At 41.6% G+C, this 26,044-nt stretch overlaps 2 protein-coding genes and 1 long non-coding RNA gene across 5 annotated transcripts; 2 read left to right on the top strand and 1 right to left on the bottom strand.

Annotated features, from left to right (window-relative positions):
* Positions 1-31: 31 nt before the first annotated feature.
* On the top strand, positions 32-6,566 carry sanbr (SANT and BTB domain regulator of CSR). Its single transcript, XM_028988902.1, has 21 exons — positions 32-414; positions 848-999; positions 1,199-1,388; positions 1,487-1,559; positions 1,641-1,879; positions 2,070-2,128; positions 2,301-2,461; positions 2,544-2,630; positions 2,697-2,807; positions 2,891-3,014; positions 3,385-3,537; positions 4,159-4,304; positions 4,544-4,649; positions 4,739-4,771; positions 4,855-4,954; positions 5,066-5,154; positions 5,235-5,263; positions 5,409-5,482; positions 5,670-5,758; positions 5,932-6,023; positions 6,123-6,566. Exons 2-21 carry the CDS (start codon positions 850-852, stop codon positions 6,157-6,159), a joined length of 2,142 nt encoding a protein of 713 aa, XP_028844735.1. The 5' UTR covers positions 32-414; positions 848-849; the 3' UTR covers positions 6,160-6,566.
* LOC114795520 (uncharacterized) lies at positions 4,826-11,259 on the bottom strand. Its single transcript, XR_003750519.1, has 3 exons — positions 11,241-11,259; positions 5,378-5,513; positions 4,826-4,991 (listed from the first exon to the last, which is right to left on the bottom strand). It is a non-coding gene; the product is annotated as an uncharacterized LOC114795520 (long non-coding RNA).
* xpo1b (exportin 1 (CRM1 homolog, yeast) b) lies at positions 9,936-25,401 on the top strand. 3 transcript variants are annotated; one of them, XM_028988898.1, is made up of 25 exons: positions 9,936-10,394; positions 11,814-11,945; positions 12,085-12,186; positions 14,525-14,597; positions 15,621-15,682; positions 15,774-15,818; positions 15,960-16,141; positions 16,255-16,303; positions 16,377-16,496; positions 16,662-16,790; positions 16,965-17,123; positions 17,213-17,410; positions 18,129-18,267; positions 18,837-19,018; positions 19,098-19,254; positions 19,528-19,691; positions 19,860-19,994; positions 20,504-20,687; positions 20,966-21,072; positions 21,489-21,683; positions 22,056-22,224; positions 22,589-22,723; positions 22,825-22,984; positions 23,076-23,172; positions 24,183-24,329. In XM_028988898.1, exons 2-25 carry the CDS (start codon positions 11,820-11,822, stop codon positions 24,327-24,329), a joined length of 3,216 nt encoding a protein of 1,071 aa, XP_028844731.1. In that variant the 5' UTR covers positions 9,936-10,394; positions 11,814-11,819. The 3 variants fall into 3 exon arrangements, with proteins under 3 accessions (XP_028844731.1, XP_028844732.1, XP_028844734.1); XM_028988899.1 differs by lacking the exon at positions 9,936-10,394 and adding an exon at positions 10,405-10,544; XM_028988901.1 differs by lacking the exon at positions 9,936-10,394 and having other exon boundaries at positions 11,820-11,945; positions 24,183-25,401.
* Positions 25,402-26,044: the final 643 nt, after the last annotated feature.

Raw genomic sequence — 26,044 nt, 5'->3', positions numbered from 1 at the left:
TTTATAACTGGGAGGCGGGGCCGAACTACTGCCGTGCCTAGCAGCGGTGCGCCGAGCCGAATTTTCTTTTTTACTGCGACGTACAGCCGGCAACTTTAGTTTATATACCATTAGTTATTTACAAAAAATAATAGATATAGAATTCATAAATGTCGGGATAATTCACTAAACCCGAAATTGTTGTGTGTTTCTTATGAAGCAGCAGTTTTTTGTGATTTTATTTTTAACATTAGCCTGCTAGTGTTCATCTGTAGCATCGTAAACCGCGTGCCGTGTTTGCAGGGCATCTGCGTGTCGTCATGTTTTAGTTGCATGGCCGAAAGCAGCCCAGGTCCAGCAGACCCAGTTCGTGGGGACGGCAAGTCCTGAGCTGAAGAGGAGCTCTGCTGAATTACATCAAGCAGCCACATGCAAGTATGGCAAAAAAATTACATCCACATGGTTTACTTTTTGCCTGCAAAACCAAGCCTAAATATGATATATGTTTGAATCTATAATGTATGGCGTGTGCATTTTTGTCAAAATTATTTTTGTACTTTCTGTTTACGGATAATTCCTCAACTGTGGTTCATTTTTTTGTCTTTAATACCATTAAAATAAAACCACTCTTTTCTGAAAATCCTAAAACAAAGATCCCATAATACTGTTTTATTCTTTGGGTACAAAGGCAGGATAGTAAAAACATTATTCCAGGGACACAAGATATGCAATAGTTGAAGAATTACCCTTAAACTGTATTTCCGAACAAGACAAGAATATTGCCGTTTACGGTATTGCCTCTGCTGATAGTACCTCACAAAATCTAATTTTGGAAGACCTTGTCGTGTGTGTTCTTGTTCTCTCTAAGAAATGAGTCGACTCTGCTCAATCAACAATAATTTCCCATATGACAACAATGCTCTGGTCCTGGATATGGTTCTGAGTTCTCTGTGGGGAATGCCTCAACCCATTAACTGGGAAAATGTAGCCAGGCTGGTGCCGGGATTCACCCCCAAGGAGGTAAACTTTACATCTGTGCTTGAATTGTGGTGCATTTTAAACACAGAACCTATAATACTGCAGTATCCATGCCATATTAATCCAAATCACAATTCTGACCCTTTACCATTTTACTGGATACTCGTTGGTCTGACACAACTTACATGGACAGGGATGGTCTAATATCTTTTTAATGGCAATCTGTGTTTTCTTTGTCCAGTGTGCCCGGAGGTTTGAGGAACTGAAGAGCACGGGCGGTTTCCCCCTGCTGGATGATCAGTGCAACTCACTAACCACAGGTGGAAGCTCACTGTCTGAAACACTGTCCTCCTACATCAAGGCAACTTTGCTTGACAGCAGCGGAGAGGTGGTGGACACACGGACCAGTCAAAGCACCCTCTCAGTCTCAGGTGTGTATGAAGAATGGCCACAGTTCCCTGAAGTGCCCCAGCGGGTTTTTAATGATCGGCCAGTCCTCTTCTGAGCTGTGATTCTGCCTTTCCCTAAGGAAGGGGAACAGCAGCGGAGCATGAGAGCAGTGCCGCCCCAGAAGAAGGAGAGAAGGTTAAAGGCACAAGAGGGTACACTGCTGTAGCAAATTGCTTGTCCCAAAATATCAGGCATTTCTTTTACTATACATTGAAATCAATCTCCTTCTGCAGTCCCAATATGGTTATCCATGTCTGTGATGAAGCTAAGAACCTGAAACAAGACTTTGTGTGCCCCCGCGACGTGTTGGTGAAGGAGATGCGCTACTTCGCAGAGTACCTGTCTGTGGACGCCCAACGCTGGGACGAGGTGGACATCTCTGTGCACTGCGATGTTCAAATCTTTGACTGGCTGATGAATTATGTGAAGAGGCAGGCAGACGTGCAGGGTCATCACGAGAAACCCAGACTAGGTAAATACACGTAACCCAGCTCCTGTTTAACGTGGATGTGGCTGCACCCTTTTCAGATTTCTGTGGATGCTTGTTCCATGTTTGGCAGCAATGGTGATCACTGTTGACAGCTGTTGGTCTCAGATGATTGTGTGTGTTGTGTGTTTTTCGTTGTTTTTGTCATTTGTTGTGTGGTGTTTGTCGGTTACAGAACCCAGCAATGTGATCTCAATCCTGATCTCCTCCGAGTTCTTGAAGATGGATGCATTAGTAAGTGTAGGAATGGAGGCTGGGTGCTGGGTGACCAGCGTTCTGTGCATGCTGCATGATGGCTACATGTTCGTTTATTGATTATACTACTCTCATTTAATCACAGTATTTTCACCTTTAATAACACCAAAAAAAATGTCATTTTAAGCGCAATGATGTACTGGTTTTGTAGGTTGAGGAATGTGTCCAGTACTGTCACCAACACATGAGTGCCATTGTAGCAACACCATGCAACATGAACTGCATCAACAGTAACCTCACCACACGCATAGCAGACCTCTTCAACCACAATGAGGCAGATGAGATTAAGGACAAAAAGGACAAATTCAAAAGGTATTGAACAAAATATATTACTTTCAGTTTGTGCGCAGTACTTTTAGTGAACACACACTTAACAGTGACATGTAATTCCCAGCAAATTGTTCCAGAAGAAAATTGAGAGGCTTTTTGATCACGATTTTAACAACCCGGATTCTCCTGGGAATGCTGCTACTCTTTACAGGTGGGTTTGCCCTGGGTTTGTACCGTTGTTACGCATCTAGCTCACATTGTGTCCTCTTGGATCTAGATGTGGTCTCTGCTTTAAACTTCTAACCAAAGACACCGAAAGAAAGATCAGCTGTATTCCTGGCAAAATCAACGTCGACCCTCATGGAAACATCATGTACAGTCACACCAGGTAATTGGAATTTTCCCTCATCCCTCATGTCCCTCACTTCTTAACCCTTATTAAAATGTCTTTTTCATGTGTGTGTGTTTTAGGCATAAAAGCTGGGAGGTCCATGACTACCTGAGTGCTCTGTATGAAGAATTAAAGTCTTGGGTTCTGGTATACTGGAGGATCTGGGGAACAGTCAACCTCCTCATGTGCTCTTGCTGTCAACAGGTGGTTTTAACATGAGAGTTTTGTCTAATGAAAGTGATTGTTTTTGTCATTGTGATACACAACATGGCAGAGTCCTTAGCTGCTAGGCCACCACTGCCCCATTAGTTTCACATATCCACAAATAGTTTTGATGCTATTCTTTTAAATCAGGTAGTCAGAAATTTGGTTTGAATCAGGTAAACCGATTGCTCAGTATTATAGAGGTTAAAACTATACTGTCGTTTTTTTGCATTCATTGATTCAAATCTATTCCTACTTGTCTTCCCAATACTCAACACTTTATTAATTTTAAATTTAGCATTTATTTTTCCACTGCTGTTAGAGGAATTCTTAGAACAGGGTGTGAATACTGATTCCTGTGTCCTAACAGACATTTCTGTGCACGGAGTTGTCCCAGTGTAAATACCACCCTGAAGCTGTACAGTACCCAAGCTTTGGGACTGAGCAGGACTGGCATGGCACAGGACTTTATACCTGCTGTAACCAGAGGGTCTTGCGGTTTGACCCCACAGGCATGCCAAAGGTGCTCTCTTTTTCTTTCTCTCTTTTTCTCTCTTTTTAACTGGCTTAAAACATTTAACACTGGTAAATATCTCTGTTGTGTCTGATAGATTTGTATCAACACAACAGAAATATCCTAGTAACACCTCAGTGTCACCACTGTGGTAGGCATTGTCCCCACAGATAAATAATATCTAATAGGTGGCTAATAAATGAGTACGGCAGCAGATGGTCTGCAGAGTGTAACTCTACACCTGTGTGTCTGTAAGGAAGGTGAGGGTGGAAATGATCCAGGGGACTGAGGCTTTTCTGAGAGCACAATGCAAATTGCATGATTAAAACTAAGCAGGAAAAGCAGGATGTGATCATGGTCATTGTGACCAGCTACATCCATAAAAGGATGGTGCTGTGGATGGTGCAGTTTATCGGATGCATGCAGCTACCTTGCTACGAGCTCTTGTCACAATGAATGATGTCAGCATCCCCCAAACACAGCGTTTAAAAAAAAAAAAAAAAGACTCTCCTTGCATTATGTAGTAATTTCGGCTAGATCATATCCTGGATCAGCTCAGTGTCTCTTCATCTGTTCCACCAAACATGTAGTGAAAGTGATTTGTTTGACTTGTGGTGTGTGTTTTTGTAGGGGTGTAAGATGAGGGATCATGTTGTGCGTGCCATGGATGGCAGAGGCTGTGGAGATCAGGTGAACTCCGCACAAATCAAAGTCCTCAATGACCTGCTGCTGCACAGAGATGCTGTGTGTGTGAGCGGCGCTCCAGGGCCAGAGAGGTCAGACTGGTCAATGCTGTCATTGTCCTTTTTTTTCCAGGGACACCGTGTTCCCATCAGTCAGGGCTACTTTAATATTACTTTTCAAATAGTTTCATATTTGTCTAAACTTTCCTTAATAGGGCAGTTCGAGCATGGAGCTATTATTAATGTATAGAGCTGTCTTTTATTCATAATAAGTGCTGATATTAAAGTCACCTCTAGTGTTGACTGTGTCCCTCATGTGTTGTCATATTCAGTGGCAGCCCTGAGGAGCCACCTCCTGTTGGAGTGAAAATTGTGGATTGTAATATTCTGCTGGAGCCTGGGGTACTGGCCTCTCACAAACCAGGGGAAATCGCAGCTGTGGGTTTCTGTCACCTTTACTTGTGACAGTCTTACCTGTTATCATTTCCCAATTCAGTTTCATTCTTACAAACTGACCTGTTTTGTAGTTTTCTTTGTTGAAAAACTGGAGTCTACAGCTGGTAAGTGTCAAAAAGTACCATAACCAATTAATACGTCATTTATAATCATAATTATGTTGGTCACCTGCTATCATTTTTAACAGCGTCAGCAGTCACTTCTCTCTGAAGATGAGGATTACACCACCGGTTCAGAGGTTACTGAGGATGAGGTTGGGGATGAAGAGGAGGTTTCCAAGAAACAAGGTCACTTGCAATAGCAGATAATGCCCAGCAGGTGGCACTGCAAGTAATTTTCAGAAGAAAAAGACCTTTAGTTTGTGTTTTGTATGAATAAAATTTGTACTCTATGTTTAGCTGCAAAGAAAGCAAGGAAGTGCAGTAGACCTTTGAAAAGACAGGTGTCCTCGCCAAATATTCAGCGTAGAGAAAAGGCTACAGAGAAGGTATTTCTCCCCCACAAAACTGACCTCCTCAGTCTATTGTCAGAATCATTCCATTGTTTTTTATTTCTCAATGTTGTCAGGCTCTTTCCCGGGACTCAACACCATTTACGTAAGTTCACACACTACCTGCAGTTTGGTAATCATCTCACACAACAGATATGTGTATTCAACTGATAAAGAAATAAAGGCTGTGTCTATACAAAAATAATAAGGATAGACGTACACGTCCATTTGAAGTGATGATTTCTCCACAGAGTAAGTATTCAGAAGAGCAAATGGGACAGCTCACGATCAATGCGTTTCAACCAAGATGCTCAAAGAGAGGAAGGTAAATTTTGTAGCACATAACAGACAATGCCCTAGAAAAAGTAAAATGTGACTCAGCACATCTTTATCATGTAATAACAGTTCACAAAGGTAAAAATAAGATATTTGCTAAAATAGATACTTAGTTCTCCACGCATCTTTGTTTTGATGTCTCAACAGAGACTTTTCTTTTTTTATTTGTTGTCTAGACCAGAGGAGGATGGTTGAAATCATAGGCCATCTAACAAAGCTGAGGTTTGGTGATGTAGAACAGCACAGATTGAAGGATGTGAAAGAGGTAAATGCATCTGAAATCCTTTTAATACCCATGAATTTATTCCCATATGAGCATTTCCCCCTTCCAGTTCAACTATCACAATTTATTTTATGGACAAAAATATTATCTTTGCTGCAGATACTCATTTTATGCTGACTGGCTTGTAAGGTCTGCATTATTTGTGGTTGAACCAGTATGCAGGTGGGATATACAGCAGACTTGAAGCTCAGTTTAAGACCACTGCCCAGGGCGGGGGTAGACACAGCACATCTGACAAGGCCCTGAGGTACTTACTGTGCTTTTCTCATCATATTTCACTACTGGAAATAAGTAATTGTTGAGACTTTTATTACACTGGTTGTTTTCTGTCTCTCCATGTCTTAAGAGCAAAAGGGCGCTTTGGGCAGTCAAGGCCAACGTGAGAGCGGAAGAAAGGAGGCTGGAGGACTCTGCGAGCCGCTCAGTGAAGCATGGTCCATGAGTGCCTGTCACACTCTGCTTGTTCTCCACCCTTCTGTGCCCCTGTGTCTGAACCATCCATAGGCCCATCTTAATGCCATTTTCCTAAGATCCTAACCTTCTTGTATCTGCAGTAGTCAGTGCAACGGTGACCAGTGGTCCTGACTCAGGTGACGTCATGACTGGTCACCTTCACTGCATTTTGGTGTCTAAATCATGCCCATCATAACAGCGTGCGTGGTAACACATAAGAATGGTCAGCTGTCATGACTGAAATCTTCTCTTTATATTCTAAGCATGTTAGACCACCAACATTTTCTGTACCACTGGGACAACATTAGAAATAAAAGTTGTGATTGAAAGTGTGAAAGGTATGATCAAATGATCATAAATCTGTTAATGGCAATTGAGGTAATGTAGCAGGTCCTGCATTGACAAATAGTCTAACACACACAGATAATCCAATTCAATGTGCTGTACAGACATAAAACACAACAATAACAGTCCTACAATCATTTTTAAATAAATACACATTTAAATCTCAATAAAATCTAACTTTGATTGTTCCACAATCAGTAAAAGCCAATGAAAATAGGTGGGATTTCAAATAGAAAGGGAAGGAGCCTGCCTAATACAAGATAATCACATTTCCAGTAACTGTAAAGCTTATTGATTTTTTTAAGACTAGTAATAGCTCCCACTTGTCTATTTGATTTGCCTGTGGGCTGAAGTTTTGCCTACTGTATTTCAGTCACTATCACATGAATCCCACCTCACTTGGATTTTTATTTGAGTGGGAGGTCTGGCAGTCTGCTGAAATGGCAAATATTGGCAAGAGTCCAGTATAATGTCTCTAGAGTTCAGCTTTACATAGTAATTATGTAATTGCACAGTAACACATATAAAATATTAATACATGCGAAGGTCTCATTGTGCAATAAATCGGTTGCGCCCTAAACTTGAAAATCCAGGGCGTGTTTAGCAATGGTGTGTTCAGTGTAAATTAAACCTGATCCTGCCTCTCCACGGAGGTGCAGCGGTATCCTCTGCGCTTTACCGGAGGGGGAGGTCAAGCGCCATCAGCGTATATCTGGAGCAGGCTATGTTACCAATCTAGGCCTCCTTTGCATGTGTCTTAAAAAACTGGCTCACTTGCTACAGCACAACTGTAACTCAGCGCCGTAGACCTGGGACTGTTGAACTAGAAATGTACACTCTGCGGCAAAAAGAAAATGACCTCTGTTTCTAAACACCTGAGCAAAGATAAAGGTGAACAGTGTCTACATTTGGTTACATCCGGCATTTGGCCTTTGTCTATTGTTTATTGCCCGTGAAAGCTTTGCTTCATGCTTTTGTTAGTGTTGTCTGCCAAGTAACCGTGTTTCAAATCATTATTCACAGCTTCACATTACATTTGTTCTCTTTCATAAGTTGCTTACAGTAAAGTGACATCGTCATACTGCGCATCTCTCTCTGGATTTTGGGACCGCCCCTCACCCAGGTCCAAACTGGGTGGTAGTAGCCTAGTGGTGACACACTCGCCTATGAACCAGAAGACCCAGGTTCAAATCCCACTTACTACCATTGTGTCCCTGAGCAAGACACTTAACCCTAAGTTGCTCCAGGGGGGGACCTTCCCTGTAACCACTGATTGTAAGCTGCTCTGGATAAGGGCGTCTGATAAATTCTGTAAATGTAAACTTGCAGGATCTCCAACCACTAACATGGAGTTTTCTGTTCGTCCACTAGAGGACGCTGTTCGTTTGTTTTGTTTAGCAATCAATTTACAGTCCTGTGGATAAAGTTTTGAACCCCGATCCTCGTTTACTTTCACTTAGGGATGTGTATGTGTCTGCTGATATGCATATAACATGCACGGAGCACTTTTTTTTTTCTGAATAGATATTTTGTTTTTGATTTACTCACAGATAATACATCTTTCTAGCACTAGTGATTAAATATGCATTGTTTTGGCAAGCCTAGCATACAACATTCCTTGTTGTTTGCCACTGTATAATCAGTAGCCAGTAATGCACCTCAGGACGTACAGTGTTTTGCTATGTTGACGCCGCTGCCTGCAACAATACATGACATGTGCAGCTCCCAGCACAAAGCTTCTAGGTTTTGAGCTAGAAAAACATCACGTAGTGTGAAGCCACTGTAAGGTCAGCCCCCTACTGTGGTGTAATGATGTAATGATAATGTATGTAAATGACTGCCAAAACCAGACAGAACGAGATTTGACCAGTCCAATCCTGAATTCACTTCCTCACATTTATTCTTGTCTGTGTGTGATGTTTTTTTTTTTTTGTAATTAGATAACTTCCGTCAGCCATGGTGCAAAAAAAAAAAAAACTCACTTGTTCACTTTTTCAAAAAAAAAATACCTGCCTGGCAGTTTAAGGTGATACAGAATTATATGGTATATAATGCAACAAGCACACATATGTCAAAGATGCCACTAGATCTGTTCAGTCTCTTGGACAGTAATTAAAAACACTTTTTTTACAGCAAACTCCTTCCTCAAACCTGGCACCTTTCAAAAGTTCAGAGAACCCTGTTCAAAGTTCCAGGAAAGCAGATTGATCTGAATCATGGGGGTTGTGCTTTACACTTTCGCCACTCGTGTTGCAAAGGAACGAATGGGCCAAATCCAGTTTATCAGCAGCCATATGTATTCTTTTCTGTCATCAGCCACTTGTTCAGAGTTCAAAAAAAAAAAAAAAAAAAAAAACCTTGTAAAAAACGGGAATGTGCATCAGGCAACGCAGTATGGCGTATGTATTTAAGCCTGTACTAAAATGTTAACCTTGACACACCCTTTGACATTTTCAACCATAGTGCAAAACAATTGTGTATTGTTGTTTTATGCACATTTATAAAACATTAAGATATGTTTGCAGTAAAATCAGTGTTTATATATATATATATATATAAGTGACACAGTAATGCCACATTTTCTCAGGCTCTGCCCTACAGTACACGTTGCCTAGAGAAAGTCCAGTATTTTTCCATCAACTGGCGTAGCATCACGTGACAGGAGGAGGAAAAAACCCACTTAATATTTTTGCATACGACGCAACGGCACGTTCGAGTCGCTTAATCCACGAGCAAAAGTTACAATGAACCGAGATTGCGTTCGGTTCTACGCTCCTGCGCACCTTTGCGGCGGCCAACTCGGAAATAATCGGCCATCGATTCCCCTTTGTGCCTTTTCCCCCTCCTTGCCTCGTGCCATGCGCCCAACATGCCCTGTCTCAGCGCGACCACGCCCCTTCGTGGCTAGTGGAAAATTACCAGCTTACAATCACGCGACACGCGAAGGCAACTGTGCCCGCTAAAACACGCACAGAGCGGCATTGCAATCGCATGCACTCCTCGGGGGGGAAATCTCAGAAGTGCGCAAAACTGCGCGTTAAAATCGCTGTTTATATCTTTTTTTTTTTTTTTTTTTTTGCAAGAACGTTTCCGGCGCGTCGTTCGGCAAGCGCTAAGCCAATCGCGGCCACACTTGGCGTCCCGCCGCTCGGCTTCGGTACTGACGGCGCGGCGCGGCGCGGCTCGTCTGAGGGAGACGCGGACTCCATTCTGCCGATTCTGCTGGGAGTCCGCCTCCTCTTTCCGACCACGGGCGGAGCGAGCTCGCGTGGGCGCCCGAAAGAGTTGAACCTGACCGACGCGCCGGGCGCCCAATAGCGGCCGCGCAAGGGCGGGCCAGTTGGCCCCGCGACCAATGGGATCGCGAGGTGGGCGTGACACGGGGTCCAAACTTTCCGAGGCGCCATCGGCTGAAAACTAAACCGAGATGGAATCTCCCAGTCTGAACCGGTTTCAACCGGTTATGAGTTCGTTGCCTGTGAGGAGAAGAGGCGCAGGCTCGCAGTCTCTCAAACCGCCCCGCTGCAAAAAAGCCTGGTCTCAGTAAAGAAATGCTCCGCAAATCGGCCGCGCGGTACTTCGTTTCGTAAAATGAGCCGGAGTAAGAAGCTGCTCAGCCTGCCGTGATTACTGGTGCGGATACCACGTTGGTGTGTCTCCTCCAGCCATCGTTGCTCACCATAGTGGAGTAGTCTGTGGCTGACTTAGTGGGGGGGCTGTAATAACTGTTAGCAAACTGCGTCTAAATATTAACATTCGGGCTCTTGGCTAAAAAAAAAAAAAAGCCTCACTCCTTCAAAGCAGAAGCTTGGACTTTTTGGTAGGTAATGCTGGCTGGGTTGTTAACTTGACAATTTACCTCCGACCGTGTGTTTGTTTGGGCGTGTAGAGATTTTTTTTTGTATAATTTTACTTGCGGAGTTAACGACAGAAAGAAATCCGAAAGGAGCGCATCACGGAGTTACCGCAGGTAAGTAAACGCCCGAGAGGGTGCTGCGGGGTGTCTGGCGCCGTGAAGGGACGGTCGTGGGAGCCTCGAGTGAACTATACGTGAATAAATCTGCACCACGTCTGGAGAACGGTAGTTCGCTGGGCTTTGGTCGCGAACGGGTTAAATCGCGTCAGATAATCTACAACACGCGAGAAGAGTAAGAAAAAAAAATGGAATATCAAATGGAGACTTTGGTTTGTCCTTAACGAGTGCAAAAGACGCGGTATCGAAACGACCCCTGTGGTCGAGTTCATGTCTGCAGTCTTGGGTGCCTGTGTTAAAAAAAAAAAAAAAAAAAAAAACTGTTTTATAGAGACAGAAGGTTTACCCCCCCCCTCCCCTTTTGTACAATTTACAAATAACCGGGGCTGGTGCGAACTAGCTTAGCACAGCAGCCGGAGAGTGTCATTTGTTCGGGCCCTTCGGGGAAGATGGCTATTTAATTGTCGACATTTTTGCAGAGTGTCGCACAAACCTTGCGGCCGGTCTTTAAATGTTGTATTTGTAAATCCGTCGCCGTCCTTGGCAGCATGTGTGGTGGTGTTTTTAGTAAAGGGTCTCAACAGGTTTCGCTCATTTAGTCAGGTGCGCGGGTGATTGGAGCGCTTTCGCCAATTCTGCGTTTAGGAAATTATTATTCAACTCGCTTGTCTAGCTTTTTCTGTAGCTGTTTACCTCCGCGCTTGATTTGAACGCGTTCTTCGCTGGGTTTTGCATATCGACGAATGGGAAGGGAAGGAGACGTGCGTAGCACAAGTAGCTGCGGCCCCGCCTATCGCCCTTAGATGTAAACAGCGTGACGTCAGGGAAGACGCGGGGCTGCACGTGCTTCTGTTGCTGGGACAACATTTTATAATTGATTTAGTGCTGGGTAATGACAACTACTACGTTTAAATTCTACATATGGTCACAGTAAAATTAAATATTGCTATTGCCAGGGAAACAAAGTAAATAATTATGAATAATGTTGAGTAGAAGTATAGTTTGGCTGTTATACATGCCATAAAATAGGCATTATGATGCATGTATCATATTACCATTTCTTTAATATGCTCATTCAGACTTTACCAACCTCGAAGGACCCAATAGTAACAAGTCGGTCACATAAAGGTTGTTGATCCCTGTCGCGGTGGAGGTGTGGGTCAGTGGTTTGGAATGGTGTGCCTGATATTTTTATTTTTTTGCTCACATGACTTTGTCTGCTGGATATTTTCCCTGCCCTCATAGCCCCCCTCCCTGTCCTTGCAGAGCTCTATGCCAGCAATTATGACAATGTTAGCCGACCATGCAGCTCGACAGCTGCTGGACTTCAGCCAGAAACTGGATATTAACCTGCTGGATAATGTTGTGAATTGTCTTTACCACGGTGTTGGACCACAGGTAAGGGATGTTCATGCATATGTTTTAATGTGTAGAGGCATTGTGGTTTAACAAACCTCATATATTGACACATTTGTAAAATGTTCAAAGACATGCATCTGTTTTTGTGTTTTTTTTTTTTTTTTTTTTTGTATTTTAGCAAAGAATGGCACAGGAGGTTTTGACCCATTTGAAAGAGCATCCAGATGCCTGGACAAGAGTAGACACCATCTTGGAGTTCTCCCAGAACATGAACACCAAAGTAAGCCAAACACTGGGACACTCAGGTGGAGGGATGCCATTTCCCTACTTTGAGGAAGTCCTGTCAGACTTAACCAGCAGTACCAGCAAGAATATAGTCTCACCACTGAATGCTGGTCACCCACATTAAGTCTCTGTGGTATGAAAGGAGTGTTGTTTCTGTCTTTGTTCTTTTCATGGTATGGTCCATTTGGAGTGGTGACACTGAAGTAATCACTGATACTCCCCCTCACTACCCCTAAACCTATCTGTGCTACTCCCACACTATGAGACCCTCCTCTCTCAACATAAGGTCCAACTTGAAGTTGGCATGTGATCAACAGTTTACATTGAAATGCCTTAACAGGGTGCCTCATCTGTGAAGATGATGCAATGTCCTTACATTTAAACCTCTTAACCAACAGGCTCCTTTGCTCCAAATCTGACAGCTGATCTACGATTGAATGCTTAATGTCTACTTGGCTAAAGTACTACATTAATTTGGTCATGTTAAGATGGGCAAATTGAATGTAACCCATTTTCATTATTTTGTTTTAGTGTTTGTGTGCTGTTGTTGGGGTGGGGGCTACTTTATCTAGATACTTCAGTGTTTTGAAGACTTCCTCAAAGTAATGGTAAATCAGTTTGCCTTTTTTGTTTGCCTGTAAAATTGCTCTTAACACTGACAGTCATTACTAATGTTTGAGTTGATTTATCAACAGTATATATTATTTCAAACACATAAGTTGCCCAAAAGTGAGGTCATTAGAGGAACAGAAAGAAAGCAGAAAAGGTAAACACTTCTTAAATTTGTCTAAATTAATTTTATCTTAATTTAGAGGACAAAAAAAGAAGACAAAAGTGCACTAGATAAGCACTTGTGATCCCTTATTTGGCTCTTGATATATATATATATATATATTTTTTTTTTTTAATAGATTTTTTTTTTATATCACAATACTTAATTGAAGTTGTTAATATTTGATATTAATCATAATGTTCCATTATGTTGATTGCTTGTAATAGGAAGAAAAGGGGTGTGTCTTCCTGTGCACCTTGACACAGCTAGGCTTTGACGGCAGGCCTCCACAAGGTCTACCCTTTTGATTCCCTTTGACTGAATTCTGTTCATCAATTTCTATTGCATTTGTTTCATTGGGAGGAGGGAGGGTTCCAGACTGCAGACAGACAGTCTCTAGACCTCATCATAGCCAGGCGTAGTGGCAGCTATTTCTACTGTAGGGATCATTGTCTCCTGTCTGCTCTCATGTGTTCTCTTCAGGTCTGTATACTCCCTGCCATTTCTGTAAACAGTCAAAACATTGCAACCTGTCAATGGAATGTCATGTTGCAAAGTTTTTGTTTCTGTTTTCCTCCTTTGTTTAATCTTCAATGGAAATTAAAGGTGCAACACTGTAAGGTCTTGTGGATCTTGTACTAGCTGCCACCAGTCATCCATGTACAGTAAGTGGTATTATGAGGGTAGTTTGGCCTTCAAGTTCACCTTTAATGTTTCCTTGTGTCTGCACTGGAAATGCACCCTGTGTCCCACTGCGTTGATTCTATTACCTTGTGGTGCATCTCTTCTGATGTTGTTTTTATTCATTTATTTTTAACCACCTCTCCACCTCCCCTTTGTTTGCGCCTTACTTCAATGATCCCTACAGTTGAAGTACTGTTGATCCAAATAACCCTAGTGACAATAACCAATACACTAACTATGTATAAAAAGCTTTTTTTTCCTTTTGAAAAGGGTAAAGTTTACAAAACAGTAGGAATGAGGGCTTATAAAATCAAACCTGTGGGTTGTCTTGCTGTTCTTACGAGACACACCAGCAAAAGGTGAAAACAGGGATCCGTTGACTCAGTACTTTGTCAGCTGAAAATGTCCGGGGCGTGGCTGCTTGTGTTCGATTGCTTTGGACCATTAGCTGAAAACGGTGTCTGAGAGAGCAGAGGTCTCCCCACTGAGTTCCTTTAATTTTGTTTATTTGTTTGTTTGTTTTTTTCTTTTAACTGCTTTGTAGTGCCCAAAGCCGCCTCATTTTGAACGAGTGTAGGTGTTCGCCTGTCTTCTTTCACTTTCTGGTGTGATACGGGAAACAACAGCAGGACTGCTCCAGGGTTTCATTCAAAAAGTTATATTTATTTAACCCACTGAAATCTGCATGAAACCTGTCAATCTTACCCCCCTCACCTTAAGTATGTTATACATTTCAGGCAGGTACAATTAAGAGGAAATTTGTAATATTTTTTTGTCTGTTTTTGTACTGAAATTCAAAGCTGTGGTGATATGAGTTGTGACCTTGTTTTTGTGTTGACTGAAGCGAGTAACATTGTTTTCTCTCTTGGCCTTACAGTACTATGCTCTGCAGATTCTGGAAACGGTTATAAAAACGAGGTGGAAGATTTTGCCCAGACACCAGTGTGAAGGTAAGAATCTCATGCAGTTACCCTTCCAATGGACGTCAAAAAAAATTAATAATTGCAAAAGCAAGTTACGGGCCTACAGTTAGTATTCTATTGTAGCTTTTTCCATCTACATTACATCAACCTAAAACTTTTGTCACTGTGAAAGGCCCTTGATACTGGAGCTGTGTTTGAAAATTGAACTTGGCATTGTGAGACTCTTGGTGGTTGCGAGAGCAGCGCATTCACGCTTACCAACCGATGTGCTGTTGCTGGGTTTAGGCGTATTCCCTGCTAAGCATGCTGCTGTGCTTTTTGCTTGGCTGGGGCCTACTGCTTCTTGTAAAGAATTGGATTCAGCTTTCTGGCAATTCTTTAAACAGCGGAACAGCCAAGGGAAATGGAAGAACACACTGCCCAGTGGAAAACTGCTGAAGGACCCTTTCACGCTAGACTTGATATTTTTGCCTTTGGTTAATTTCTCACTTTAAACCTTTCAAAAGGTTTTATATGGCAATTTGATTCACTTTAGCACATAAAAAATGCACAAAAGATGCAATTAATACAATTAAGGTAACATGGGGGCCACTGTCTGTTTTCTGTTAATGAATATTTTGAGTTTCAACACTAGATGCTGCTGTTGTAAGCGGTGAGAACATCAGTCAGTGACTGTAAATCTGCAAGATTTCTGAAAGGACCTTCAGTTGTTTAAAGCTAGATATACATGTTCAAACATCTGCTTGGTGCTGTTATTGTGTTTTAATAAATGCATAAAAGCCCAGCACTTTGTATGTTTCCATGTTTTTTTGCTTTACTGCCCCCTACTGCTCGCCAATGATATGCTTTGTTTGGATGAATTTTGAAGAGCAGCAGTGTTAATAAATCATAAGCATAATGCTTGGAACATATTTTGAATCAGTTATAAAGACACCAGCTTACACAAGCCTTTTAAAAAGGTGCCACCTTTTTATAGTGATAGTGGGGGAAACCTAAAAGCATGGGACAATGTCTTTTGGTATTCCCACACCATGTTTTTCTTGCCTGTAGGTATAAAAAAGTATGTTGTTGGTCTGATAATCAAGACTTCATCAGATGCAGCAAATGTAGAGGTGAGTAAATGACTGTTTTACCTGCAGGATATTTTTTTTACCTCTCATTTTCTTAATTGAGTTAAATGTTATAATGTTCTTTCTGTTTTAGAAAGAGAAGGTGTATATTGGAAAACTAAATATGATCCTGGTCCAGGTAAGTTAAGTCACATAAACTGCAGTTAAAGACAGCCAATTCATATTTTGGTTGAATTATTTTGTAATTTTATTACCAATCCCATTGTGTGAGAATTTACAGTTCAGAGTTGATGATTGTGTGGTTTATGTGCATGTGTAGATTTTGAAGCAGGAATGGCCAAAGCACTGGCCCACTTTTATCAGTGATATTGTGGGTGCCAGCCGCACCAGCGAGAGCCTTTGCCAGAACAACATGGTCATCCTGAAGCTCCTGAGCGAAGAGGTGTTTGACTTCTCCAGTGGTCAGATGACCCAGGTTAAAGCCAAACACCTGAAGGACAGGTGAGATCACTGTATCGGCACTGAATTAAAACCTTAGTTCAGATGGTATGAGTATGTGAGCATGAGAGAGAGATCCTTATTTAACTAAAGTTGACCTGGGTTTTTTCCTTCAGCATGTGCAACGAATTCTCACAGATTTTCCAGCTTTGCCAGTTTGTCATGGTATGTACAATTGGGATTAACTATTACATTGAGTCACTGGTATTATGTGACTCTTACCTTCTTTTATATTTAGGAAAACTCCCAGAATGCCCCATTGGTTCATGCTACTTTAGAGACGCTCCTTCGTTTTCTGAACTGGATCCCTCTTGGCTATATTTTTGAGACAAAGCTCATTAGCACTTTGGTGTATAAGGTATGTTCCCTCGTGCCTATCTTAAATATGTAATTTCTGTATATGTAGAGCAGGATGTGATACCTTAGCTGAAGCCTGTAAGGCCTTTTGATCTCACAGGGTCATGGATGAGGGTGTCCTTTTCAGGTCAGTTCTTAACTCACATTCTGTCCTGTGATTTTGCAGTTTCTGAATGTGCCCATGTTTCGGAACGTCACGCTGAAGTGCCTGACTGAGATAGCCGGTGTGAGCGTCAGCCAGTATGAGGAGCAGTTTGTCACACTGTTCACGCTCACAATGATGCAGCTCAAGCAGGTAGGCAGAGTGCTGGAATGTAAAATAATAAGTGAGGGGACTATTTGAAAGACAATGTTTTTGTTTTCTCCATCATTTGGAAGAAGAAGAAATGGTTAATGAACATCATCTGTCATTACATTTAATATGAATGGAACACTGTGTACTGATCCTAGAATTTCCACTCTGTTATAGATGCTTCCCCTGAACACCAACATACGTCTAGCCTATGCCAATGGCAAAGACGACGAGCAAAACTTCATCCAGAACCTCAGTCTGTTCCTGTGCACCTTCTTGAAGGAGCATGGTCAGCTCATTGAGAAGAGGCTTAACCTGAGGGAGACTCTGATGGAGGTGAAGAGCAGTTGTCGTGATGTGTTCCTAAATGACGTCCATCTGAGTTTTCAATTGCATTCCTTATTGATCTGTTTCTATGACCTCAGGCCCTTCACTACATGCTGCTGGTATCAGAGGTGGAGGAGACTGAGATATTTAAAATTTGTTTGGAGTACTGGAACCATCTGGCTGCTGAGCTTTACCGTGAAAGCCCCTTTTCCACTTCCACGTCCCCTCTTCTCTCTGGGAGTCAGCACTTTGACGTTCCCCCAAGGAGACAGCTCTACTTGCCCGTCCTCTCCAAGGTAAGCGACTTTTCCAATGTCTGTGTAAAGAGTCAGAAGCATAGCATACTGATACAGAATGCAGTTGTGAGACCATTGTTTATATAATGAACGATGGCAGTCGTTTTATTACTTTAAATTGTCCATATTAGTGTGCACCCTATGGTGAGCACAACTTGCTCCCAGTGTCCTGGGATGGGCTCCAATAGCCGTGACTAAGGCTTGTTATGGCAAATGAAATTGATCACAATACAAATAAATTTGTTGTTGTTTTTTTTTTTTTTTTTTTTAATCCATAATTTCACACAACCCTTAACCGTGACCCTACTTATAAATGAGCTGTTATGGAAAGTGAGTGAATGGAAAACAGGAGCGGGTTTGTGAGTGGTCCAGTGGGTAAAGATCCAAATACTTGGCTGTATTACTGTTTTTGAAAAAACAACCTTTGCACTTGAACAAGCCTTATGATGGTTGAGGTATGAGGGGAATTACCTACTAAAGTTCTAGTGCCTGGTGGACAAGTCTGTTTGCTTTGTAAGTGTTGTGAGTAAGGTTCTCCTTCTTCACAAGTGGTCTAGAATCATAAACAGTATATTGTCAAACCTATACATTGAGCAGAAGATTGTAATATCTGAATTTACACATTACACATTTCTCTTTGCTGGAAAAAAAAAACATTGAGCAGCTGATGTTTAGGATGGAAACAAGAAAAACGTTGAATTCCCTGATGCTCCGATAGGTTCGTCTGCTAATGGTCAGCCGAATGGCTAAGCCTGAAGAGGTGCTGGTGGTGGAGAATGACCAAGGAGAAGTAGTCCGTGAGTTCATGAAGGATACAGATTCAATCAACCTGTACAAGAACATGAGGGAAACACTTGGTGAGTCCAGATATGTTAACATATCAACATGTTAATGCCACAAGTATTAAAAACCTGTAAAAGTCATGAAATTTGAAAAGAAAATTTTTTCAGGTCTGGAAAAGTTTTGGAATATGAACTATACATATAAAGTTACGCGAAAAGTGATTGGCACATGAATGTATAATGAAGCACATGTAGTATGAAGTTCCTGTAAGACTGCGCAAGAAATGTTTCTCTATGTTTATAACAACAACATTTAAAACTAGCACAGGTCTACAGTGTCTTTGCTAGCTGTACATAGTGAGCTACTTCATGTGGTACTGTGTAAAATGCTTCCAAGTTCCAACACCTCCGCAGGAACTTGTCTCCTTTTGAGTCACATAATTTACAGCCGATGATCTATGTTTAAACCTGATGGAGGCCCATTTTTCTGAGTTGGGCCTGCACGAACTTGGAGGAAGAAACACTGTCGATTAAATTTGCGTAATTAGAGTAATTCAAAGTTATATTGTAAGAATGTGTAAGAACCCTGCACAAGGTAAGACCAAGAAGACTCACTCTGTCACTATTTTCCATCTTGGCTGTAGTGTACCTGACTCACTTGGACTATGCAGACACCGAACGGATTATGACTGAAAAGCTCCACCACCAGGTCAATGGGACAGAGTGGTCCTGGAAGAACCTGAACACACTGTGTTGGGCTATCGGTTCCATCAGTGGGGCAATGCATGAGGAGGATGAAAAGAGGTTCCTCGTAACTGTCATCAAGGTGGGTTTGAATCTCTTCTAGCCTATGTAGGTGGTTTTATTTATTGACTTTAGATTATTTGTTTCATTTTGTTCTGCAGGACCTCCTTGGACTTTGTGAACAAAAACGCGGGAAGGACAATAAAGCCATTATTGCATCTAACATCATGTACATTGTCGGCCAGTACCCACGATTCCTTCGAGCTCACTGGAAGTTCCTGAAGACTGTCGTTAACAAACTTTTTGAGTTCATGCATGGTGAGGGAGATGCCCATTTTAAGGTGCATTGCAGAGTTACTAGTTTAACTGAAATCTTTAGATAATCTGAAGATAATTTAGCAGTAGGTCGGTATAAACAAAATCTCTCCCATTGGTTAAATGTATATCGCATAGCGTTTATACCATGCAGCCCTATGTGACCAGATTGCTTATTTTAAGTTTTCACTGGTGCCAATATTTTACTGTTCTGGCACATTTGCAGTTATGACAAGAACTTGACAGTTTTACTCAAGTCTCCTGTCTTATGATTAGAGACCCACGACGGTGTGCAGGACATGGCCTGTGATACCTTCATTAAGATTGCCCAGAAGTGCAGGAGGCATTTTGTCCAAGTCCAGGTTGGCGAGGTCATGCCCTTCATTGACGAGATCCTCAACAATATCAACACCATAATCTGTGACCTCCAGCCACAGCAGGTTGGTTGGGTTTTTGGGAATTTAGGTTGTTATAGATTAATGTGGATGTTCTATAGAATCCCAGCAGGCATTTAAGGTTTAGATCTGGCTCAAGTGGCTGGAACGTACCTAATTTGCTCTGGTTCAGTGTTTAGTGTTCTTTCTGTCTCTTTTCATCAATTCCTGTAGGTTCATACGTTCTATGAGGCTGTTGGTTATATGATAGGAGCGCAGACAGACCAGGCAGTGCAGGAGCACCTGATCGAGAAATACATGCTACTGCCCAATCAAGTGTGGGACAGCATCATCCAGCAGGCAACTAAGGTAAGACAACCACCTATATCTGAGCTCCTGTGTTAAGACGTTTCCTCTCGCTGTTCAAAAGCATGCACACTAAGTGAATTAGATTCTCCATAGGTGTTTGGCAACCATGACTTAGATTATGTAGATATTAGCGAGGGATGAGTAGTTATTTTGCTGCATTAGACGCTAAATCAAAGCAATTTCTGCTTGAGATGTGCAATTAATTGCATAGCTGATGCTTCCAGTATGTTAATCAGGCAGCTATTATTCTAAACAGCATCACTCACTCAGCTGACAGGTATCAAATGCTTGTCACTTCATGATGTGATCAATGAAAGAAAACAATAAAGTCTACTGATTTTGAGCACTCCTAGAATCAAACTGCAAGTTCAGTGTTGTATAATTAAAATAGTTCATATAACTACACTGCTTCAGCTACACTAACCTCTTAGCAGTTGTGTGTATCATGAGATTAGGCCTAAGTTAATGCATGTAGCACATGATTCCATTACTATTTAATCCCCTGGTAGAATGTAGACATCCTGAAGGACCCTGAGACTGTGAAGCAGCTAGGCAGCATCCTGAAGACCAACGTGAGGGCCTGCAAGGCAGTGGGCCACCCCTTTGTCATCCAGCTGGGTCGCATATACCTAGACATGCTCAACGTTTACAAGTGCCTCAGCGAGAACATTTCTGCTGCTATCCAGACCAATGGTGAGTGAGTGAGTGAGTGAGTGTGTGTGGGCTGGGTGTAATGGTGAATTGTAGTACTTCACTTGCTATGATAACGTCCATGGGGGCTATAAATAGCCAGTCATCTGGAAGTGTGTGATGAGTGAGTACTGAGTGAAGTGACAGGCGCCCAAAGAGTGTCTGACTACATAACAAGTGCATAACTTAATCTAAACATGACCTGTAAAATTCTGTCTGCTGTATTGTGTATTAGCGTGACCACGTCTCCTAATTTTTCTTGTTGCTATGTTTCTGTTCAGGAGAGATGGTGACGAAGCAGCCTTTGATCAGGAGTATGAGGACAGTCAAGCGTGAGACACTGAAGTTAATATCCGGCTGGGTTAGCCGCTCAAATGACCCACAGATGGTGAGAGCACTTCTACAGATGAGACTCCTTAACTCACAGAATCTATATCAAGCACAAATGGTCATGTAGTCAAGTTATGGCTTAAGCCCGTTTATTAAGATAAAGTTCTTTTTACAGCCAATATTTATATGTGTACAATTACAAACTGTTGCATTTATTGCTTCAGTCACTGCTGGGTAGAGAGTAAGGCATCCAAAAACATGGTACAGCTGTCCTGTGCTGAAGCACTATGGATAGAAACATTTAGAGAACTTCTGAAGCTGTGCCTTTAGGGGGAAGTGTCTAATAAAGTGGAAGTTGAATGAAACAGTCAAATATGCATAAACCATATTCTCAGATTCCTCTTCTGAGATTATTCTTGTTGAAAGGCAAGGAATGTGCTTCTGTTCTATTAATGCCTGTGTTTGTGTGTGCAGGTGGGGGAGAATTTTGTTCCTCCTTTGTTAGACGCTGTGCTAATTGACTACCAGCGGAATGTTCCAGCTGCTCGTGAGCCTGAGGTCCTCAGTACCATGGCAACCATTGTAAACAGGCTGGGCGGCCACATCACCTCGGAGATTCCTAAAATTTTTGATGCAGTCTTTGAGTGCACACTGAACATGATCAATAAGGTAAGTTACAGTCTCATGTTTTAGGATTAATTTGGTGGGTATATTACTTTTTTTTTTGACCATGAGCAACATACGTTTATGGCATAATATTTGTCAGACGCCCTTATCCTGAGCGACTTACAATCAGTAGCTATAGGGACTGTCAAGTTCAAAGGTTCATAGGCGAGTGCCAGGCTACTACCACCACAAAATACTTAACAAAATTGCACCCACTAGGTGAAAGGTGCTGTTCTGGATTTAAAATATCAAGATGAAAGTATGAATGCCTGTCAATGGGAGAATAATGTGGATAGAAAAAATTGCAGACAGATATTGCGGATGAGGAGATAAGGATCATGTGAAATTCACATTCTGTTGTTTCTCCCACTGTAGGACTTTGAAGAGTACCCTGAGCACCGGACACATTTCTTCTACCTTCTCCAGGCGGTCAACTCCCATTGTTTTCCAGCATTCCTGGCTATTCCTCCAGCACAGTTCAAGCTTGTGCTGGATTCCATTATCTGGGCCTTCAAACACACCATGCGGAATGTGGCTGACACAGGTGAGCCCAGGAGGCCTGACCAAGTGGGGCAGTGGAGAGCTAGTGGTTAAGGAAAATGGCACCGTAATCAGAAGGTTGCCGGTTCGAAATCTGATCCGCCAAGGTGCCACTGAGGAAAGCACCGTCCCCACACACTGCTCCCTGAGTGCCTGTCATGGCTGCCCACTGCTCACTAAGGGTGATTGGTTAAAAGCAGAGGACACATTTCATTGTGTCACCGTGTGCTCTGCTGTGTATCGCAACGACAATCACTTTACTTTCACTCATTCATTCTGAGTAATGAGATACCTGAGAACCAAGTTCATATCCTAATATGCTTACTGCTATAATAAATCTACAAACATATCTGTATCTCTTTTGGCAGGTCTGCAGATCCTCTACACTCTGCTGCAAAATGTGGCTCAGGAGGAGGCGGCTGCTCAGAGTTTCTATCAAACATACTTCTGTGACATCCTGCAGCATATCTTCTCTGTGGTCACGGATACATCGCACACTGCTGGTAAGGGAAAGGCATATTAAAATCATGAGTTCTCCTGGTTTGACCTTTTATCCTCTTTATTTGGAGTGTGACTGATGGGAATTTTTTTTTTTGCCTTGCAGGTTTAACCATGCACGCCTCCATTCTGGCCTATATGTTTAACTTGGTGGAGGAGGGTAAAATCAGCACAACTCTCAATCCTGCCAACCCTGTCAACAACCAGGGCTTTATTCAGGAGTATGTGGCCAATCTCCTGAAGACTGCATTCCCACACTTGCAAGAGTAAGATGTTGCTCAGATATGTAATAATCTGCAATATCCAGTGTCATTTGGCAAGATTTATCAGGCTTAAAATGACTCCTTACTTTTACAGCGCACAGGTGAAGGTATTTGTGACAGGACTCTTCAGCCTAAACCAGGACATTCCTGCCTTTAAGGAGCACCTGAGAGATTTCCTGGTACAGATTAAGGTAAGAGTTATTTCCTATTAACTATTACTTATCAATGTATGTAACTAACGTTTGTTGGTTGTTAATTTGTTGTATCTAATGTTCAGATAATTTTGCCCTTATTGATATATTTAACTTTTCAAACTGATGTTGCTCAGCCCATACAGTACAGGCCAAAAGTTTGGACACACCTTCTCATTCAATGTGTTTTCTTTATTTTCATGACCATTTACATTGGTAGATTCTCACTGAAGGCATCAAAACTATGAATGAACACGAGGTAAAAAGTGAAATAACTGAAAACATGTTATATATTCTAGTTTCTTCAAAATATCCACCCTTTGCTCTGATTACTGCTTTGCACACTCTTGGCATTCTCTCGATGAGCTTCAAGAGGTCGTCACCTGAGCTGGTTTTCCGACAGTCTTGAAGGAGTTCCCAGAGGCGTTTAGTACTTGTTGGCCCCTTTGCCTTCACTCTGCGGTCCAGCTCACCCCAAACCATCTCGACTTGGTTCAGGTCCGGTGACTGTGGAGGCCAGGTCTCCACTTTTTGTTAAGCACATAACTCCACATGTGTTCAGTCATAGTTTTGATGCCTTCAGTGAGAATCTACCAATGTAAATGGTCATGAAAATACATTGAATGAGAAGCTGTGTCCAAACGTTTGGCCTGTACTGTACGCGTGTGTGTAAAAGACTAAAAAAGCCTTTTGAGGAACAGAGCTGCCATGGAAGTGCAGTGGGGCAGTGAGTGTGTTTGTGGTAACTAATTCAGCTCGTGTGTTGGAGAGGAGAGTAGGATTTGTGTGTGTGTGTGTGTGTGTGTGTGTGTGTGTGTGTGTGTGTGTGTGTGTGTGTGTGTGTGTGTGTGTGTGTGTGTGTGTGTGTGTGTGTGTGTGTGTGTGTGTGTGTGTGTGTGTGTGTGTGTGTGTGTGTTGGAAGAGCTGACAGCTCTCTGGCAGTATAACTCAGAAACTGAATCCTCTGAACCTCCTGAGCATCTCTTTCCTCATCTCTGGCCTCTTTGCAGGAGTTTGCTGGTGAGGACACTTCAGATCTGTTCCTGGAAGAGCGTGAAGCATCACTCCGTCAGGCCCAGGAGGAGAAGCATAAACTGCAGATGTCTGTACCAGGAATCCTCAACCCCCATGAGATCCCAGAGGAGATGTGTGATTAAGCTGCTGGCAAACCTATACATCTATACATAAAACACAAACAGAAAAAATAAGGAGACAAAACCAGCCGAGTGTTGTTCTGATCCTTCCACAGGCAAAGTGTGAGTGTGGGGGTGTGTGAAAGCAAGCCTGTGTTGTGTAGAAATGATATCAGCTCTTGGGTGTTTGTCGACCAAACAATGCTAATGTAAATGATGGATACCTGGTGACCCTTTTTACATAGTAATGCATTTTATATGGACACCTTTTGTGTAATATCTTTCCATTGTTAATTAAATCAAGCCTATGGTTGCAAATGCATATATAGAGTTGCGTGAGGAATGCTATAGGAAGGAAGTATTTTATTTCTTTATTATTTTTATTCACCCCGTCCTTCACTCTCTTCTCATGTAAGCAGCTAAATGGAGCAGAGGCAAATGTCAGTTCATCTGCAGTGACCCTATGACTGTGAACAAGGTCTGGAAAAAAATGCTGCTTTTTTTTTTTTTTTTTCCCCTTTCTTTCTTCTTTCCTCTTGTTCAGTGGAGATTAAGTTAGGCGCTTGCTTGTACTTGGCTGGAATTTAATTTTTTGGTCAAGACTGTTAGCGGCACATTTATCTTATGTGCATATCATCCCAAATGTATAGCATCTTTATACCATGGGAACATAAGTGTTTTGTTTATTGTTTTTTTTTTTTTTTTTTGTTTTGTTTTTTTGTGTGTGTGCGTGTGTTGTCGCTGAGCCGACATCAAGTTTCTGTTCTCCTCAATGAGGATTGTTGCTCATTTGTGAGCTTTCATTAAATCGAAGTATAAGAAAGTGGTTTAAATATTTATGGGTTAATGTAGGTTACACCTTTTTAACTACTCATGTTAACTCAGATGGCTTTTTTGAGAATGAATTGTACTAATTTACATTGTTTACCATGCTGTAGTGCTTCAAGACACTACTTAGAGCAAAATAAAACTTGGTTTACATCTAATTTTGTATTTTTTGCATTTCATTTATTCTGCTCAAATAAAGAAAATGCTTTCATCAAGAGAACGTGATTGCCAACGGTTTAATTAGGCAACGAATGTATAAATCCAAATATTGATCATTAATGATGGTCCCCTTCTTTTAGTGTTTCATTTGATGTGACTGCATTTATTAAAGTTGGAAGAATTTAATTTAGTCTGAATTAATTGTATTTGATTTCAATGGTTTTATGTTCTATTGAATTTTTTTTTTTTTTTTTTTTTTTTTTTTTTTTTTTTACAATAATTCATTGATTAATTTCCAATTGTGTGAACGTAATTTTGTTGTATTCTGGTCACAAATATGTTCTTGAATATTTTGTTGCTCAAATGGCAAACAAGTATTACAAATCATAAAAAATGTCTATTTTCCTTAAATTTGGGTAAAAGTGAGCAAATCGTGCACTATTTAAAACCATATAGATGACCGGGTCTGAGGTTTAACATTACATATTGGTTACTGTAGTATCATTAAACCTGAATGATAATGAAGCAAAGATTTATTCTCTTTCTTGGTGTAACATGTTTGTATAGGTGCACCACTCAAAAATACTTTGACATTGAGCTCACATTCGTTCATGCTTAGTCCAAGAAAAAAAAAAAAAAAAGCATTTCTCTTAAAAATAGTTGGTATTAATGTGTTGTAATATGAAAAGAACTTACCAACATGCTTAGCAAAACCTATTAAGTAGGTAATAATTAAAACCATACTTTAATCA

This window comes from Denticeps clupeoides, chromosome 8 (genome assembly GCF_900700375.1).
Source record: "Denticeps clupeoides chromosome 8, fDenClu1.1, whole genome shotgun sequence".
NCBI classification, from domain to species: Eukaryota; Metazoa; Chordata; class Actinopteri; order Clupeiformes; family Denticipitidae; genus Denticeps; species Denticeps clupeoides.
The sequence above is the reverse complement of the archived record's forward strand: the minus strand, read 5'-3'. Positions and strand labels throughout refer to the sequence as shown.